General features: G+C 45.6%; 1 protein-coding gene across 4 annotated transcripts; it reads left to right on the plus strand.

Moving 5' to 3' along the window:
* Nucleotides 1-4: 4 nt before the first annotated feature.
* Nucleotides 5-20860, plus strand: LOC136383295 (histone H2A type 1-H). 4 transcript variants are annotated; one of them, XM_066353038.1, is made up of 4 exons: nucleotides 5-1199; nucleotides 2089-2281; nucleotides 2897-3043; nucleotides 19769-20860. In XM_066353038.1, the coding sequence occupies exon 1, from the start codon at nucleotides 186-188 to the stop codon at nucleotides 570-572; it is 387 nt and encodes a 128-aa protein (XP_066209135.1). In that variant the 5' UTR covers nucleotides 5-185; the 3' UTR covers nucleotides 573-1199; nucleotides 2089-2281; nucleotides 2897-3043; nucleotides 19769-20860. The 4 variants fall into 4 exon arrangements, with proteins under 4 accessions (XP_066209135.1, XP_066209134.1, XP_066209131.1 ...); XM_066353034.1 differs by having other exon boundaries at nucleotides 605-1199; nucleotides 2857-3043; XM_066353035.1 differs by lacking the exon at nucleotides 2897-3043 and having other exon boundaries at nucleotides 619-1199.
* The last annotated feature ends 28 nt before the right edge of the window (nucleotides 20861-20888 follow it).

The following is a 20888-nucleotide window of genomic DNA, read 5'->3' on the forward strand; positions in this document are numbered from 1 at the left end:
ATGCCAAAAATATTAGTTTTGCCCAATCAGAACGCAAGAATCTCAAATTTGCATTTTCATTGGTTAAAAGGAAGCTGAAATGTTAACCAATGACATACCTGATTTTTCGCGCGCAGAATGTTAATAAAAAGTACTGCCTCTGCACTTTCACTTTTGTAGCCTAGAGGGAAATTCAAAAAGTTACAATGTCGGGACGCGGAAAGCAGGGCGGTAAGGCGCGAGCCAAGGCCAAGACGCGGTCCTCGCGGGCCGGGCTGCAGTTCCCCGTGGGCCGCGTGCACCGCCTGCTCCGTAAGGGCAACTACGCCGAGCGGGTCGGGGCCGGCGCGCCCGTGTACCTGGCGGCGGTGCTGGAGTATCTGACCGCAGAGATCCTGGAGCTGGCGGGCAACGCGGCCCGCGACAACAAGAAGACGCGCATCATCCCGCGCCACTTGCAGCTGGCCATCCGCAACGACGAGGAGCTCAACAAGCTGCTGGGCAAAGTGACCATCGCGCAGGGCGGCGTCCTGCCCAACATCCAGGCCGTGCTGCTTCCCAAGAAGACCGAGAGCCACCACAAGGCCAAGTGAGGAGCCAGGTTAGCCCTGGTAAACAAAGGCTCTTTTCAGAGCCACTTAACACTGTCTGAAAAAGCTGATACACACAACCTGCCATATTCCTCTTAGCAGTCATTTCCTTTCTGTTAACTTAATTTCAGTAAGAATTAGAACTTGGTTTATTGATTTAAAACAAGCAGAAGTTACTGTGAAGTCGATTATGGTAATGGGGGGAAGTCACTTGGAGAATCAGGTCCCGGGACTTTCCACAGGACCTGGATATTTTACGTTTAGCGCCAAAAGAAACGGCCCAGAAGCGCTTTGGAAAAAAACACAAAAACTGTCAGCCAATGAAATTTCACCAAGACCTATCGCCCAGCACCACCCTACCGGCCCTATAACCGCCCCCTCCCACCCAGGGAAGCTGCGCGACTTCCCTGGCCCCTGTCTTGCGGACCAGTGAACCTCGCAGGGGATGTGCTCTAAGTAAAGCTTTTGCTAGTCCACAGTTAGTGGCTACCTCCTTTCTTCCTCAGCGGGAAATACCTTACAGTTGGTGCAGAAACCTGGGAGGAGCTTGAGCCCGCTAGGGCCACTCCTATCCCCTTCCGAGTTAGACCGGGACCTCCGACCTCCCCCCACACTCGGGCACATGGTGCGGTAAGTCCCCTGCCTCCGGCCTCCTCTCAGTTCTTTCCAACTCCGAGACAGGGTGTCTGTAATCGCAGCTGTGTTAGGGACCTCCTACCCTTTCCCAGTTCGTGTGTGCCAGTGGAGACGTCCTGGACACTCCCACTCTGCCTGACTGTCCCGTGGCCAGAGGTTGACTTGCGGGAGGCCAATTCTCATCTCTGATCACTCCAAGGCTGAGGGCGGCCATGGGGGCACAGGAATCTAAACCTGACTCAAAACACCCCTTGGGTGCCTTATCCGGAATCTCTCAAACATAGATCCCTCCCTAAAGAAGAAGAAACTGATCTTCTTCTCCACTGTGGCCTGGCCACAGTACCCACTGAATAACCAGACCAGGTGGCCTCCTGAAGGGACTTTCGACTTTAACACCCTCACCGATTTACAAATCTATTGCCAGAGAACTGGGAAATGGTCAGAGATCCCTTACATTCAGGGCTTCTGGTATTTGCGTTCCCATCCAAATCTCTGTGCTGCCTGCTCTACAGCACAGACCCTTTTTGCCAGAGAAACCTCAGCTAAACCCTCTGCTCCTGATCTTTCCTCCTTGGCGGACCCCCTTGAGGAACTCTCTCCCCTTCCTGCACAACCCCCTCCGCCCTATCAGGGTCCTCCTCTCCCATCACCGGATCCCGTTTCTTATTTGCCTGCAGATACCAGTCCCTCTCTCTGCTCCCCCGGCAGTGCTCACACCAGATCTTGCTCCAAGCCACCTCTCCGCCAGGGGGCCGGAGCGGAAGGAATTGTTCTGGTTCATGTGCCTTTCTCCCTCTCTGATCTGTCTGCAATCGAAAAGCGTTTAGGCTCCTACTCTTCTAATCCTACCGCCTATACCAAGGAATTCCAATACCTCACTCAGGCATATGACCTCACTTGGCATGATCTCTATGTTATCATGTCTTCTACCCTTACCCCCGATGAACGGGACCGAATCTGGACGGCGGCACGGAATCATGCCGATCAGGTTCACCTCACAAACGACCAAATGCCTGTTGGGGTACAGGCGGTCCCCGACACGGACCCCAACTGGGATTACCAGATCGGACAAACAGGTAGGAGGCGACGAGACCAAATGATTGAATGTCTCATAGCTGGCATGCAGAGCACAGCCCAAAAGGTAGTTAACTATGACAAATTGAGAGAAATCACTCAAGGACCTGAGGAAAACCCGGCCCTCTTTCTGAACCGCCTCACTGATGCTATGGTCCTCCATACTCGTTTGGACCCTGCCTCCGATGCCGGGGCCACTATATTAGCCATCCACTTTATTTCCCAGTCGGCCCCGGACATTCGGAAGAAACTTAAAAAGGCAGAAGAGGGCCCCCACACCCCTATCCGAGACCTGATGAACATGGCATTTAAAGTTTTTAATGGTCGGGAGGAAGAGGCCGAGGCTGCTCGCCAGGCCCACATGCAGCAGAAGGTAATGCTCCAAACCCAGGCTCTCGTGGCAGCCCTGAGGTGGGCAGAGCAACAGGGGCAAGGTGTAGGAGGTGCCCGACCCAAGTCTGGGCAGCAAAGAGGAACCCCGCCAGGACCTTGCTTTAAATGTGGCAAAGGGGGTCACTGGGCCCGGCAGTGTCCCTGCCCGAGACCACCCACTAAGCCCTGCCCTGACTGCAAGCAGCCCGGTCACTGGCGGAGCGATTGCCCCCTTCGGGCAACAGGCTCTTCCTAGGTTTCTCCACACGGAGGACAAGCCAGCCAGGTGGACCCATTGCTCGAACTTCTCAGTCTCATGGACGACTGACGTGGCCTGGACTCAAAGACCCCCATCACCCTCACCAAGCCCAGGGTAATGCTGCTGGTAGCGGGTAAGTCCATCTCATTTCTTGTAGACACGGGGGCTACGTTTTCTGTTTTGCCATCACACTCTGGACCTCTAGTTCCCTCACAGGTCTCGGTTATGGGAGTGGATGGGACCCCTTCTTTTTCCCTTCGCACGCCACCCCTGACATGTAGTTTGGACGGAATCCCCTTTTCGCACTCCTTCTTAGTTATGCCATCATGCCCTGTACCCCTCCTGGGTTGGGACATTCTACAAAGTCTCAGAGCCACTATCCAGCTGACAGCATCTTCCCACTTCTACCACTCCTGGTTGAAGGCTCTCCCACTATCATAGATCACCCTAACCCGATCACACCCCCTATTCCACCAGATATTGTCAACCCTCAAGTCTAGGACACTTCTACCCCAGTGGTAGCTACCCACCACCCACCTGTACACATCCGCTTGAAGAATCCCTCCCAATTCCCATCTAGACCCCAATTCTCTATTTCAGCAAATCACCGCCAGGGCCTTAATCCCATAATTACCCCTCCTCTTAAATCAAGGCTTACTCATCCCCATGGACTCTCCCTGCAACACCCCTATCCTTCCTGTTCGAAAACCCTCAGGGACTTACCACCTCATACAAGACTTATGCCTAATTAACGAGGAGGTTGTGCCCCTCCATCTGGTGGTCCCTAATCCATACTCGTTACTTTCACACATTCCCCCTGACACCACTCACTTTACGGTCTTAGACCTCAAGGATGCCTTCTTTACCATTCCTCTACACCCTGACTCTTACTTTCTGTTTGCCTTCACCTGGACAGACCCAGACACTAACGTAGCCCAACAACTTTCATGGACCGTCCTGCCCCAGGGATTTAGGGACAGCCCACACCTATTTGGACAGGCGCTGGCCCAAGATCTAACTACATCCAATCTCGAAACTAGTACTCTCTTAAAATATGTAGATGACCTACTCCTCTGCAGCCGTTTACTCTCCGTCTCCAGAGAACACACTGCCACCCTTCTCAACTTCCTCGCTTCAAAGGGTGTGGTAGGCTGCAAGTAGCAAAAAGCCTTTGTAAATTCGAGGCTTAGCAAAAGGCTAAGATCTGCCCCCTCCACCTCCATATTGGCAATGAAGCTGAGTATTTACACTCATCCCATAGCCCCATTTCACTTGTTTGCTTAAATTGCTGGAAGCAGTTTACATGCCCTTCCTCTCACCCTTTGTTTGTTCAGATGTTGGTTGATTTTGCTTATCCATGGTGTGTTGTGGACCATAAATGGCAAAAAGCCATTTTAGATTCAAGGCTTAGCAAAAGGCTAAGTTCTCCCCCCTCCATCTCCATATTTGGCTATGATGCTGATGTACCCACTCTACTTGCTTCCTTGGGTTGCTGGAAGCAATATACATGCCCTTCCTCTGACTCTTTGTTTGTTTCAGATGTTGGTAGATTACACTAATGCATCCTGTTTTTTGCCTTGGGAGAGTTCCTGTCTTAGCCTTGGATGTGCAACTTTGTATCAAGGTCCTTAATTTGCACATGGCTATATAATAAAGCGAACTGGGGCTATGGGGCACTAGGATGCTGCCAGGCATTTTGAAGAGTCCCCCCTGGCCCATCGTTTTTGTTTTGATAAGTGTGTTTCCTTAATTCCGCACCATTATTTGGAGCCGCGCTGGTCCGCGGCAAGTGGCGCCAGAACAGGGACTTGAGTACACGGAAACTAAAACTGAGGGAAGGTGATGGAACTCCCCAAAGTGAAGTGTGCACGGTGAGTAAAGAAAGCTTTGGGGGAAAGTGTAGTCGGGAGTAAAAGATTATGGGACAGATAGGGTCAAAAATAAGGGACCTTTATGTAGAAATGTTTCCATATGAAGACAAATCATTGTCTGAAGAGTATCAGGGTGAGCTGGAAACAGAGGGATGTGAATATGAGGATAACTTGGAGTCTGAGGATGACAGGGGGGATGAAAAATCCGTGGCTATGGCTGCCTTAGCCACGGGGCCTCTGCTGCCCTCAGCTCCTTCCTACATTCAACCCTCTGCTCCTCCGTTCCCTTATTAGGCTGATAGCGGAGTCTATAGTTCAAAATCTGGGAAATCCCCCCTCCAACAATCTATAGACCAGGCTCAAAATGTAGGGGAAACAATAAATGATGGCTTTACCCATTTTCCTGTTGTAGAAAGACAGGATGATACAGGGAGACTAGTGCGAGAACATGAACCTGTACCTTTTAGAACTCTGAAAGAGCTTAAACTTACTTGTGTTCAGTGTAGGCCTACTGCCCCTTTTTCACTTGGTTTATTAGATACTATTAGGGCAAAGACTCTTTCCCCAAATGGCTGGAAGGCGATTGCTTGTGCTTGTCTCTCCGGGGGTAATTATTTGCTGTGGAAGTTGGACTTTCTTGAGAATGGATAGGAGACTCAGGTATTAGGAAAGTTATAGCTTTTCCTGTAATGGTCTGATTTTCTTTAATGTTTTTGTTGTTTTGTTTTTTGTTTTTTGTTTTTCATTTTTCCGAAGCTGGAAACGGGGAGGCAGTCAGACAGACTCCCGCATGCGCCGGACCAGGATCCACCCAGCATGTCACCAGGGGGCGATGCTCTGCCCCTCTGGGGCATCGCTCTGTTGCATCCAGAGCCATTCTAGCACCTGAGGCAGAGGCCACAGAGCCATCCTCAGCGCCCGGGCCATCTTTGCTCCAATGGAGCCTTGGCTGCGGGAGGGGAAGAGAGAGACAGAGAGGAAGGAGAGGGGGAGGAGTGGAGAAGCAGATGGGCGCTTCTGTGTGCCCTGGCCGGGAATCGAACCTGGGACTCCTACACACCAGGCCGACGCTCTACCACTGAGCCAACCGGCCAGGGCCTTCTTTAATGTTTTAACTACAATCTTCTGAGCTATCATTTTGTTTCTTTCTTATTCTTTGCCTGGAAATTGAGGCAGGGGACCTGTGTTGGATCTGACTATAGAAAATATCCCAGCAGCTGCCAAGAGCTAATTTTCTCAGGGAAATTTTGTTCAGTCACATCCTTCAGTCTCTGTCAGAAAATGCCCTGACTAATATCAGGCATGCATCTTTCTAATCTGGATGTGCTCTGAAATCCCGGGTTTCTCTCTGGTTTGTCTGGTTCATCAAATTCTTGTTTCTGTTTAGTCTTTGTTTAATGTTGTCTAAAATGTGTCTGTTTTAAGGCCTGAATTGTTTTTTTTGTTTGTTTTTTGTTTTTGTTTTTTTGTATTTTTCTGAAGCTGGAGACGGGGAGAGACAGTCAGACAGACTCCCACATGTGCCCGACCAGGATCCACCCAGCACGCCCACCAGGGGTGACGCTCTGCCCACCAGGGGGCGATGCTCTGACCCTCCGGGGCGTAGCTCTGTTGAGACCAGAGCCACTCTAGCGCCTGGGGCAGAGGCCAAGGAGCCATCCCCAGCACCCGGGCCATCTTTGCTCCAATGGAGCCTCGGCTGCGGGAGGGGAAGAGAGAGACAGAGAGGAAGGAGAGGGGGAGGGATGGAGAAGCAGATGGGCGCTTCTCCTGTGTGCTCTGCCGGGAATTGAACCCAGGACTTCTGCACGCCAGGCCGATGCTCTACCACTGAGCCAACCGGCCAGGGCCATAAGTTGTTTTTTTTTTTGCATGCAAAAATTGGAAATGCTGGCTCTAATATTTAGAAAAAAATAAAATGTTTTTAGAACTTTAAGGAGCGCTCATTTAAATTTAAATAGAATAGAATGTAGATCCTTCAGACTTACTGATTTAGTTAGTGTATTGTGAGGTATGTTCAGAGTTAGGAGCCAAATAGCAATTTAAATATTAGGATTAGTCAAAGTTATATGTTATACTTGTGTTTTTTGTGCATAAATCGTCTTGTTTATGTGTAAGGTTATACTCAGGCAAAACAAAGGAATTGAGCAAAATTAAGCAGGGCCCTAATAAGTCATTTCAAGAATTTGTCTCACGGCTAATTCAGGCAGTTAAAAGAATAGTATAAGCATGCTAATTCTGCTTCTCAGGCCACGATCTGCAAAGAGGCCCCAAGAAAATTGGTGATTTGGCTCCTCTGATTTTGCCAATTAAATAAAAAAAAAAAAATAGGTCAGGAACACCCTGAAATGGAACTAACAATACAAGGACATAAATTTAAAGGACTTTTAGATACTGGAGCTGATGTATCTGTTGTTGCAAAGCTACATTGGCCTCCTTCTTGGCCCACTCGTGCAGCAGCCACAGAATTACAACGTATAGGGCAGAGTAAATCCCCTCAACAAAGTTCTAGTTTTTTACAATGGGAAGATAAAGAAGGTCATTCTGAATTTTTTCAGCCTCATGTGCTCCCTGGATTGCCAGTTAATTTGTGGGGTAGAGATGTTTTGAAAAATATGGGAGCATTGCTTGTCAGTCCTAATAATTTAGTCAGCACTCAAATGCTTGATCAGGACTTTTTGCCCACTAAGGGACTAGGGAAATAACAGCGGGGAATTCTCACCCCCATAGAAGTGGCACCCAATACCAGAAGGTGGATTAGGATATCACAGTTTAGCATAGGGGCCTTGGTAGCTCCTGCTACCCCAATAATGCATTGTGCAGACCCAATTAATTGGAAATCAGATAATCCTGTATTAGTAGACCAATGAACCCTTTCTCAGGAGAAATTTAGGGCAGCTGCTTGATTGGTACAAGAGCAGCTACAGCTTGGGCACATTGAACCTTCTAATAGCCCATGGAATATGCCTATATTTGTTATTAAAAAGAAATCAGAAAACTGGAGGCTATTACAAGATTTGAGAGCAATAAATAAGACTATGGAAATTATGGGTCCTCTCCAGCTAGGACTTCCTTCTCCTACTGCCATTCCATGGAATTTTCACCTTGTAATTATTGACTTGAAGGATTGCTTTTTTACTATTCCTTTAAGCCCGCATGATTGCAAGCGTTTTTGCATTCAGTGTTCCTTTACTTAATTTCCAGGCTTCAATGGAGCGATACCAGTGGAGAGTTTTGCCTCAAGGTATGGCTAACAGTCCTACCTTGTGCCAAAAATACATTTCTCAAGGTATCTCTTCAGTATGAAGGCAGCACCCTAAGATGTACATAATTCATTATATGGATAATATTCTTATTACTCATCCAGATAAAGACACTGTGTTGACCATTTTGCAACAATTAGAATATTCTCTGAAAGAATTAGCGCTTTGTATAGCTCCTGAAAAGGTACAGCAATCTTTACCTTTTTCTTATTTAGGCCAAATTATTGAGGGACCACAAATTCGTCCACAGAAAATAGAAATCAGGACAGATCATTTGCAAACTTTAAATGATTTCCAGAAACTGTTATGAGACATTAATTGGCTTAGACCTTCCTTGAAATTAACTACCGGGGAACTGAAACCACTCTTTTATATTCTTAGAGGCTCAGCTGAACCAGCTTCTCCTCGGCTACTTACAGCTGCGGGACAGCAAGCTTTAAAACTTGTAGAAAAAAAAAAAAAAAGCCTTGCAACAAGCACAACTACAATGCATAAATCCTGAAGGATCAATTGCCTTACTAATTTGTCCCTCAAGTTACACTCCAACGGGACTATTGTGGCAAGCTTCAGGTCCTACTGAATAGATTCATTTGGCTATTACTTCTAAAAAAGTTTTATCTTTGTATCTTGATCTTGTCACCTCCTTGATTATCAAGGGGTGTAGGCAACTCTTTTAGCTTATAGGTTTTGAACCTCAAATTATTGTTGTTCCTTTTTCAAAGGATCAACAACAATGGCTCTGGGAAACTTCCACTAAATGGCAAATTGCTTTTGCAAATTTTACAGGCCAAATTGATTCTCACTATTTACTTATGGTTGTTTCCACTATAGAGACTGCTATCTTAGGGACAACTGCTGATGAACTATTTCAGCAATTTCTCCTTCTACAAAGATTTGTACATCAACATAGAGCTCCATGTTTTATAGGACATACTCGAGCTCACTCTATGCTCCCTGGAGCTTTTAGCACAAGGGAATGCCCTTGTTGATCAAGCTACCCAAAAGAAAATTATTGGAGCAACCATGACAGATCAAGCAATTCAGTCTCATACTATTCATCACCAGAACGCTGCAGCCCTACATAAATAGTTTCAACTTTCTTGGGAAGCAGCACAGCAGATTGTTAAATCCTGTCCAAGGTGTCCTATACTACAATCTGTCCCTTCATTTGGAGTTAACCCTCAAGGACCCCTACCAGGACAGCTTTGGCAAATGGATGTTACTCATATACCTTCATTTGGCAAACAGTCCGTTGTCCACGTTACAGTGGATACTTATTATGGATTTATGCCAGAACAGGAGAGGCTGCTAAGCATGTTATATAGCTCATTGTATGCATTTTCTATTATCGGACTTCTTGATGTGATTAAAACTGACAATGTTCCTGCATATGTAGCAAAAGCATTTATTGTATTTTGTCAAACCTTTTGCATTATGGGTATTTCTTACAATCTTTAAAGTCAAGGTATTATTAAAGTGTACCCAGCAAATATTTAAGGTCAATTTAAAAAAATATATAAAAGGGAGAGTCATATCCTGGAATTCCTGCAAATCTACCTTATCTTTAAAAAAATTTCTTTTGAATGTTGAACAGGAGACACCAAATCCTTTTCTCTGCAAACTTCTACCCTCTTTTATTTGATCCAGCTAATAACACTGTTTTGTCTTTCTTCATATAGCTCCAGATATATGGAAAAGGTTTATATAGGCAGATGGGGATCCTCAAACCCCTCAGTGAGATCTTCTGAGAATGACTTTTAAGGTACCAAGAGGTAGAAAAAGCCCAAAAGAGATCAGGTGAAATACTAGCTCTTGGCATACACCCTCAAAATGCTCCAATGCCCCAATGGGGCCTCATAGGACTCCATCAGGGCCCTGCTTCAATAGTGGAAAAAAATGGTCATTTAAGCCAAAGCCTGCCAGGCTTACATGCCTTTGCTGTGAGGAAAAAGGGACACTGGAAGGTAGGCTTTGCCCTTGCTCCTCTAAGGGAGGGTTCAGTCTCTTCCAGCCCTGCTCCAGCCACCTGTGACCTAACCTTACCCAGAATGCTGGACTTTGCCACTGAAGGCTGAAGGTGCCCAGGGCCATCAGCCCCATCTACGACACTGTGGACGAGCCTAGGGTCTTTCTTCCAAGTAGCAGGTAAACTGATCTCATTTACACAAGGGCCACTTAACTATGTCTTGCTTGAATATTCAGGTTTTTTATTCTTCCCTCGAAGATCTCTATTGTGGGTGTTGATAGTCCTATTTTCTGCTGCTTTGTTTAATATATAGTGTTTCCTTTATTCCTCCTGCCTCAATTGCCCCACCCATATTTTAGGCTAGGACCTACTCCTAATTTAGAGCTCCTTTTCCCCTTTTTTGCCAACTTACAAATTTACCTCTGCCACCCAGCTTAGTGTATCCCAAGGTTCTCCTCACCACCCCATGGCTGTAGAGCTCCAGTATAAGGCCCCCTGGGTTCATCTTTCCAGTTTAGAGAAAACGGAAGCTCCATCTTCATGTGTGCTACGGATGGCTTTTCCAGTCTACCTGAATCATTACCAGCTAGAAGCAGCGGTCTTTGGGACTTGGACGTGAGCTGCAAAGTATAGAAGTGTGACAGCAATTCCAGTGCCATGTGGACTTTTCCTGGATGTGTTTCCTGGACTCCTGCTTCTGTGGCAGCTTTTGATGGACTGAACTGGGGTTGGGTTGCATTTGCGGAAATTTGGAATGGTGTTGGTGCCAACTTGGACTTGGTGAACATGTTAAGGACACTACTCTTTTATGGATTCTTATTGTATTGGCCAAGAGTTTGCTTAAAGGCTTGAATCACTGTAATGTATTAGAATGTTTGTTTGGGTATCTGTTAGCATTGACTATACTAATTTTGTGTTTGTTCCGTATTTTTTCAGTCTGCCTCCAAATTAGAATCTGGGAAACTAGGAAATCAGATGAGTGCAAATCTCAGCACACAAATTAAAATAAAAAAGAAAAGGGGGATATGTTGTGGGCCATAAATGGCAAAAAGCCATGTTAGATTCAAGGCTTAGCAAAAGGCTAAATTCTCCCCCCTCCATCTCCATATTTGGCTATGATGCTGAGTATTTGTACCCACTCTACTTGCTTCCTTGGGTTGCTGGAAGCAATATACATGCTCTTCCTCTGACTCTTTGTTTGTTTCCGATGTTGGTCGATTTCACTAATGCATCCTGTTTTTGCCTTGGGAGAGTTCCTGTCTTAGCCTTGGATGTGCAACTTTGTATCAGGGTCCTTGATTTGCATATGGCTATATAATAAAGAGAACTGGGCACTCGGATACTGCCAGGCATTTTTGAAGAGTCCTCTTGGTCCCATCGTTTTTGTTTTGATAAGTGTGTTTCCTTAATTCTGTACCGTTATTTGGAGCCACGCTGGTCCGTGGCAATGGTGGGGGGATTTCTGTTTGTGCCTTAAGAGAGTTTCTGCTTTTGCCTCAGATGTGTGACTTTGTATCAAAGACTTCCTTATTTGCATATGGCTATATAATAAGGCAAACTGGGGGCTATAGGCACTCAGATACTGCCATCAGCATTGAAGAGGCCTTCCAATCTCATCCTCTTTTCTTGGTGAGTCTATTTTTTTTTTAATTCCGCACCGTTTGGGACCCAGAGTTACTAGCCACGCTGGTCTGCAGCAAGTGGCACCCAACATGGGGCTCGAACACGAAATAAACTAAACTAAAGGCAGGTGACGGAATTCGCCAAGTGTGCACAGTGAGTAAAGAAAGTTTTTGAGGAATGTATAGTTAAGAGTAATAAACTATGGGACAATTAGGGTCAAAAGTAGGGGACCTTTTTGTAAGAAGAGTTATGCAGCTAGAATGCTTTTTACAATATATTCAAGATGTATGCCCCTGGTTCCTGAAGGAGGGAATGGTTAGTTCCGCTACAGGGGAGCAAGCAGGTAAAGTGCTGAGAAGGCAGTGGTGTGAGGAGACTATGGCAGGTGGTCCTGTACTTTGCAGCTTGGGGCTAAGGAACGTGGGACAGTGTGGCTGCTCCTAGTTCTCTCCAGGTGCTTGGTCTGCCACTCAGCTAAAATTGAGGTAGAAGAGAAGTCTTGACATGGTCTGCCTGAGCCGCCAGTTACAGCAACTATAGAATTTGAGAATGGTTAGGAGACTCAGCTATTAAAGTTATAGCTTTTCCTGTTATTGTCTGATTTTCTTTAATGTGTTAGCAACAATCTTCTGAACTATTATTTTGTTTCTTTCCTATTCTTTGCCTGGAAATTTAGGCAGGGGATCCCTGGTGGATTTGACTACAAAATTTCTCATGCAACTGCCGAGAGCAAATTTTCTTGGGGAGATTTCGTTTAGTCCCATCCTTCAGTCCCTCTGTCAGAAAATGCCCTGACTAAAATCAGGCAGGCATCTTTCTAATCTGGTAGTACTCTGAAATCCCGTGTTTCTCTCTGGTTTGTCTGGTTCGTCTAATTCTTGTTTCTGTTTAGTCTTTGTAAATGGTGTCTGTTTTTAAGGCCTGAATTAAGTTCTTACATGCAAAAATTGGAAATGCCAGCTCTAATATTGAAAAAAATGATTTTAGAACTCGTAAGGAGTGCTCATTTAAATTTAAATAGAATAGAATGTAGATCCTTAAGACTTACTAATTTGGTTAGTGCATTGTGAGATGTGTTTAGAGTTAGGAGCCAAATAGCAATTCAAGTCTTAGGATTAATCAAAGTTATATGTTATACTTGTGTTTTTGTGCATAAATTGTCTTGTTTATGTGTAAGGCTATACTTGGGTAGGTAAAACAAAGGAATTGAGCAAAATTAAGCAGGGCCCTAATAAGTCATTTCAAGAATTTGTCTCAAGCTGCTTCAGGCAGTTAGAAGAATAGTATAAGGATGCTAATTCTGCTTCTCAGGCCAAACCCTGCAAAAGGACCCCGAGAGAATCGAGGATTTGGCTCTACTGATGCTGCCTATTGGAATCAAAAAGTAGGTCAGGAACGCCTTGAAATGGAACTAACAATACAAGGGTGTAAATTTAAAGGACTTTTAGATACTGGAGCTGATGTATCTGTTATTACTAAGCTACATTGGCCTCCTTCCTGGCCCACTCATGCAGCAGCCACAGAATTACAAGGTATAGGGCAGAGTAAATCCCCTCAACAAAGCTCTAGTTTTTTACAATGGGAAGATAAAGGTCATTCTGGACATTTTCAGCCTTATGCGCTCCCTGGATTGCTAGTTAATTTGTGGGGTAGAGATGTTTTGAAAAATATGGGAGCATTGCTTGTCAGTCCTAATGGTTTAGTCAGTACTCAAATTCTTGATCAGGGTTTTTTGCCCACTAAGGGACTAGAGAAAAGAACAGTGCGGAATTCTCACCCTCATAGAAGTGGCACCCAATACCAGAAGGTGTGGATTAGGATATCAAAATTTAGCATAAGGGCCTTGGTAGCTCCTGCTACCCCAATAATGCATTGTGCAGACTCAATTACTTGGGAATCAGATAATCCTGTATGGGTAGACCAATGAACCCTTTCTCAGGAGAAATTTAGGGCAGCTGCTTGATTGGTACAAGAGCAGCTACAGCTTGGGCACATTGAACCTTCTAATAGCCCATGGAATATGCCTATATTTGTTATTAAAAAGAAATCAGAAAACTGGAGGCAATTACAAGATTTGAGAGCAATAAGTAAGACTGGAAATTATGGGTCCTCTCCAGCTAGGACTCCCTTCTCCTACTGCCATTCCATGGAATTTTCTCCTTGTAATTACTGACTTGAAGGATTGCTTTTTTACTATTCCTTTAAGCCCTCGTGATTGCAAGCGTTTTGCATTCAGTGTTCATTCACTTAATTTCCAGGCTCCAATGGAGCGATACCAGTGGAGAGTTTTGCCTCAAGGTATGGCTAACAGTCCTACCTTGTGCCAAAAATATGTTGCTCAAGCTATCGCTCCAGTATGAAGGCAGCACCCTAAGGCATACATAATTCATTATATAAATGATATTCTTATTACTCATCCAGATAAAGACACTGTGTTGACTGTTTTGCAACAACTAGAATATTCTTTGAAAAAAATCAGGACTTTATATAGCTCCTGAAAAGGTACAGCAATCTTTACCTTTCTCTTATTTAGGACAAATTATTGAGGGACAACAAATTCGTCCACAAAAATTAGAAATCAGGACAGATCATTTGCAAACTTTAAACGATTTCCAGAAATTATTAGGAGATATTAATTGGCTTAGACCTTCCTTGAAATTAATACTGGGGAACTGAAGCCACTTTTTTATATTCTTAAAGGTTCAGCTGAACCAGCCTCTCCTTGGCTACTTACAGCTGTGGGACAGCAAGCTTTAAAACTTGTAGAAAAAGACTTGCAACAAGCACAACTAAAATGCATAAATCCTGAAGAATCAATTGCCTTACTAATTTGTCCCTTGAGTTACACTCCAATGGGATTATTGTGGCAAGCTTCAGGTGCAATTGAATGGATTCATTTAGCTGTTACTCCTAAGTTTTATCTCCATATTTTGATCTTGTCGCCTCCTTGATTATCAAGGGGTGTAGGCAACTCTTACAGGTTTTGAGCCTCAAATTATTGTTGTTCCTTTTTCAAAGGATCAACAACAATGGCTCTGGGAAACTTCCACTAAATGGCAAATTGCTTTTGCAAATTTTACAAGCCAAATTGATTCTCACTACCCAGCTGATAAAATACTTCAATTTTCATTAATTACTACATTTGTCTTTTCTAAAACAATTGTCAATGAGCCCATTCCTGAAGCACCTACAGTCTTTACTAATGGGTCCAGCTCAGGAATAGTAGGCTTAATAATCAATGGACAAGTTTATACTGAAACAGTCACCTTGAAATCAACTCAAAGAGTAAAATTACATGCAATTATCATGGCTTTTCAGCATTTGCCATGTTCCTCCTTTAATGTGTATACAGACAGCAAATATTTACTTATGGTTGTTTCCACTATAGAGACTGCTGTCTTAGGGACAACTGCTGATGAAGAACTATTTCAGCAGTTTCTCCTTCTTCAAAGACTTTTAGGTCAACATAGAGCTCCATGTTTTATAGGACATACTTGAGCTCACTCCATGCTCCCTGGAGCTTTATCTCAAGGGAATGCCCTTGTTGATCAAGCTACCCAAAATAAAATTATTGGAGCAACCATGACAGATCGAGCAATTCAGTCTCATACTATTCATCACCAGAACGCTGTAGCCCTACGTAAACAGTTTCAACTTTCTCGGGAAGCAGCATGGCAGATTGTTAAATCCTGTCCGAGGTGTCCTATACTACAATCTGTCCTTTTGTTTGGAGTTAACCCTCGAGGACTCCTACCAGGACAATTTTGGCACATGGATGTTACTCATATACCTTCATTTGGCAAACAGTCCTTTGAACATGTTACAGTGGATATTTATTCTGGATTTATAGTAGCCTCTGCCAGAATAGGAGAGACTGCTAAGCATGTTATAGCTCATTGTCTGTATGCATTTTCTATTACTGGACTTCCTAAACAGATTAAAACTGACAATGCTCATGCATATGTAGAAAAAGCATTTACCATATTTTGTCAAACCTTTCAAATTACGGGTATTTCTTACAATCTTTAAAGTCAGGGTACCTGTATTATTAAAGTGTACCCAGCAAATATTTAAGGTCAATTTTAAAAAATATAAAAGGGGGAGTCATATCCTGGAATTCCTGCAAATCTACCTTATCATGCTTTTTACTTTAAAAAAATTTCTTTTGAATGCTGATGTACAGGAGACACCAAACCTCTTTTCTCCTGCAAACTTCTACCCTCTTTTATTTGATCCAGCTAATAATGCTGTTTTGTCTTTTTCCAAATAGCTCCAGATATACAGAAAAAGTTTATATAGGCTGATAAGGACACTCAAACCCCTCAGCAAGATCTTTTGAGCATGGCTTTTAAGGTCTATAATGACCAAGAGGCAGACAAAGCCCAAAAGAGATCAGGTAAAATACCAGCTCTTGGCATATGCCCTTAAAGGCTCCAACGCCCCAAAGGAGCCTCATAGGACTCCATCTGGCCCCTGCTTCAATAGTGGAAAGGAAAGTCATTGAGCTAAAGCCTGCCAGGCTTCTTGGCCCCCACGAGGGACATGCCTTTGCTGTGGGGAAAAAGGGGCATTGGAAGGTAAGCTGCCCCCTCACTCCTCTAAGGGAGGGTTCAGTCTCTTCCAGCCCTGCTCCAGCCACCTGTGACCTAACCTTGCCCAGTCTGCTGGGATTTGCCACTGAAGGCTAAAGGTGCCCAGGGCCATCGGCCCCATCTCACGTCACTGTGGACAAGCCTTTCTTCCAAGTAGCAAGTAAACTGATCTCATTTCTTACGGACACAAGGGATACTTACTATGTCTTGCCTGAATATTCAGGGTTTTATTCATCCCTCAAAGATCTCTGTTGTGGGTGTTGATAGTCCTATTTTCTGCTGCTTAGTTTATCTCCTTTATTCCTCTTGCCTTAATGCTCCGTGCCTATTTTAGGCTGGGACCTGCTCCTAATTTAGACAAATTTACCTCTGACACCCAGCATAGTGTATCCCAATGTTCTCTTCACCACGCCATGGTTGCAGAGCTCCAGGGAAAAGCACCCTGGGTTCATCTCTCCATTTTAAAGAAAACAGAAGCTCCATCTCCACACATGCCTGTAGATGGCTTTTTCAAGTCTACCTGAGTCATTACCAGCTAGAAGCAGTGGTCATTGGGACTTGGATGCTAGCTGAAAAGTGTAGAAATGTGACAATTCCAGTGCCATGTGGACTTTTCCTGGATGTGTTGCTGGACTCCTGGACTTTTCCTGGACTCCTGGACTTTTCCTGATGTATTTCCTGGACTCCTGCTCCTTGTGACGGCTCTCAATGGGACTGAAGTGGGGTTGGGTTGCATCTGCAGGGATGTGGAATGGTGATGGTGCCAGCATGGACTTGGTGAAATTACATTAACATATTAAGGACATTTAAAACAGCAAAGACTCTAGTATAGATCCTGCTGTATTGGCTAAAAATTTGCTTGATAATATAAAAGGCTTTAATCCCTTTAATATATTAGAATACTTGTTTGGATATCTGTTAGCATTGGCTATAGTAATTTTGTGTTTATTCTGTACTTTTTCCAGTCTGCCTTCAAATTAGAATCTGGAAAACTGGGAAATCAGATGAGTGCAAATCTCAGCACACAAATTAAAAATAAAAAAGAAAAGGAGGATATGTGGTAGACAGCAAGTGGCAAAAAGCCTTTGTAAGTTTGAGACTTAGCAAAAGGCTAAGTTCTCCACCCTCCACCTCCATATTGGCTGTGATGCTGACTGGGTATTTGTACCCACTTCACTTGCTTGCTTAAGTTGCTGGAAGCAATTTACATGCCCTTCCTCTCACCCTTTGTTTGTTCAGATGTTAGTTGATTTCACTTATGTATGGTGGGGGGATTCCTGTTTATGCCTTAAGAGAGTTCCTGTTTTTGCCTCAGATGTGTGACCTTGTATCAAAGACTTCCTTATTTGCATATGGCTATATAATAAAGCAAACTGGGGGCTATGGGCTCTCAGATATTGCCATCAGCATTGAAGAGGCCTCCTGATCCCATGTTCTTTTCTCGGTGAGTCTATTTTCTTAATTCTGCACTGTTCTCCCTCAGAACCCAGAGTTACTAGCTGTGCTGGTTTGCAGCAAAAGAGGTATCAGGTCTCCTCTACAAAGGCTCAACCTCTCAGTCTGTAATCTATCTAGGCATCGCCTTAACCCCCACCACTCAAGGTCTCACCCTAGATCAAACTCAGACCCTCCGCAGTCTCCAACCACCTACCACCTCTGATCAGATTCTTTCTTTCCTCGGTCTGATAGGCTTCTTTAGACACTGGATTCCCAATTTTTCCCTCTTAGCCAAACCCCTCTATGAAGCTGCAAAAGATACTCCCACAGGAACTCTCACATCCCCCAATGTCATTAAAAGGGCTTTCTCTAACCTTCGAGACACCCTCATATCCTCTCCCCCTCTTGCTTTACCTGACCCCAGACACCCCTTCCACCTTTTCACTGGTGAAAAGCACGGTAAGGCAACTGGAGTACTGATTCAACCTGTGGGGCCTACATACCGCCCCGTAGCATATCTCTCTAAACAATTAGACACTACCTTCAAAGGCTGGCAGCCCTGCCTTCAGGCACTGGGCACAGCAGCTGAACTCACCAAGGAGGCTACTAAACTCACCTTTTTCCAACCCATCACTGTCTTCTCCTCCCACAGGCTCACCGACCTCCTTTCACGCAAATCTCTTTCTCTATTGGGTCCTTTCCGCCTACAAGAATTTCACCTCCTGTTCATTGAAAACCCTTCAGTCACTCTTGCCCTCTCCTTGACTCAACCCAGCCACTCTACTGCCAGCTCTAGAGACATTTCTGGAACCCGCCTACCCCTGTACAGAGCTAATAGATTTCCTCAACAGATCCCAAGATGGATGATCAGATTCTTCTTTAAAAGATCCAGATCTAATACTCTTTGTAAATGGAAGCTCTGTACAGGGACCCGACGGATAACAACGGGCAGCCTACGCGGTGGTCACCACCTCCTCCCACCCTAGAAGCCCAACAGCTGCCAGAGGGCACCACCTCCCAGAAAGCAGAGATAACTGCCCTCACGCGGGCACTCACTCTGGCCCAGGGAAAACGCATAACCATATATACTGACTCTAAATATGCTTTTCTTATCACCCACAGCCACTCTGCCCTCTGGAAGAAAGGGGATTCCTCACTACCAAAGGCTCCTCCATAATCAATGCTACCCTCATTTCTAAACTTTTGCAGGCATTACAGCTTCCTGCTGGGGTGGCTGTGGTACATTGTAGGGGCCATCAAACCTCTCAGGACCCGGTGGCCTTGGGAAATGCTCGGGCTGATGTGGCAGCTTGAAACTTCACCCTGGGAGCCTCCCCCACTCCTCTCATGTTTCCACCTCCTTGAAACCTTCCTACACTCCTGAGGAAGAACAGACTCTCCTCAGAAAGGGTGGGGACGTGTGCAACCAGGGATGGATATTCTCGGAGATAGAATTGCCTCACCAAAAGGACAGGCTGAAACTCTCCTTTCTGATATCCACTGTTCCTTACACATAGGGACAAAAGCTCTCTATCGTTTTTTTTTTTTTCTTCTTTTTTTTTTACAGAGACAGAGCGAGGGATAGACAGGGACAGACAGACAGGAATGGAGAGAGATGAGAAGCATCAATCATTAGTTTTTCATTGTGACACCTTAGTTGTTCATTGATTGCTTTCTCATATGTGCCTTGACCGTGGGCCTTGAGCAGACTGAGTAACCCCTTGATCAAGCCAGCGACCTTGGGTTCAAGCTGGTGAGCTTTGCTCAAACCAGATGATCCCGCACTCAAGCTGGCGACCTTGGGGGTCTCAAACCTGGGTCTTCCGCATCCCAGTCTGACACTATCCACTGAGCCACTACGTGGTCAGGCTCTATTGGTTCTTGCAACCACTCTTTTTCTTCCCAGGCCTCCAGCAGACTATTGAAAAGGTGCACGCAGCATGCACTGTCTGTTCCGAAGCCTCTACACAAGGGGGACTCCGCCCCGCTTCCCCACTCATCAGCTGAGGGGGCACTTACTGGGCTAAGATTGGCAAATCAACTTCACTCACATGCCCCCCCACAAAATACTCCGCTATCGCCTAACTTCTGTTAATACCTTTTCAGGGTGGATAGAAGCCTTTCCCACCTTTCAAGAATTGGCAAGCACCGTTGCCCCCATCCTTGTTGCACGTATCATCCCGCAGTTTGGACTGCCGACTACCATCCAGTCAGACAACGGCCTGGCCTTCACTGCCCCAATAGTCCAGCAGGTCGCCATCTCTCTCATCATCGCCTGGAGACTCCATATACCCTATCATCCTCAATCATCGGGTACAGTGGAAAGGGCCCATGGCATCCTGAAGGGTCAACTAACTAAACTCTCCATTGAGACCGCCTCCCCCTGGCACTCACCAGAAACAGAGCAACCCCACGAAACCCCACTGGACTCAGCCCCTTTGAGCTGGTTTATGGTGGACCATTTCTAATCAATCACAACTTACCTGTCAACCCCCCTCCTCTTGCCACATACCTCCCCCTTCTGTCTTTACTCTGCCATCTTCTTAGGGAACACGTGGACTGGACTCTTCCTCCCATAGGGGGTCCAAGTGAAGCTCATCCAGCGGTCCCCCTCCAACCAGGGGACAGAGTTCTTCTGAGGGAGCCCCAGCCCAGCTCCCTACAGCCCAGGTGGATGGGACCCCATATGGTAATATTGACTACTCCTACTGCAGCGAGCTCTTAGGGCAAACACCTTGGTACCATGTTTCCCGCCTCAAGCTTGCCCCTGTGCAGGACCACTGGCAGTCGGAACCACTGGGCCCCACCCATCCCGGGCTCACTAAAAAGTTGGGCCCTGTAGATCCTCCTGTTACTCCGTCCCTCCCACAGGGAATTTGCCACCACCTTCTGACCTCCCTCCCCCACGAGGCCCCTGGTCAGCAGGAAGTAGCCAGACGAATAGCGGCGCCCCTATCTAACACAAAAGGTCGAAATGTGAGGTCGTTTGGCAATGGGGGAAAGTCACTTGTAGAACCAGGTCCGGGGACTTTCCACTGGACCTGGGGGTTTTCCGCTGAGAGCCAAAAGAAATGGCCCAGGAGCGCTTTGAAAAAACAACTGTCTGTCAACCAATGAAATTTCGCCACAACCACCACCCTACTAACGCTATAAATTACACACACACACACACACACACACACACACACACACACACACACACACCCGGGGGCAGGAGAAGCTGTCT

This window comes from Saccopteryx leptura, chromosome 11 (genome assembly GCF_036850995.1).
Source record: "Saccopteryx leptura isolate mSacLep1 chromosome 11, mSacLep1_pri_phased_curated, whole genome shotgun sequence".
In the NCBI taxonomy this organism is placed as follows: Eukaryota; Metazoa; Chordata; class Mammalia; order Chiroptera; family Emballonuridae; genus Saccopteryx; species Saccopteryx leptura.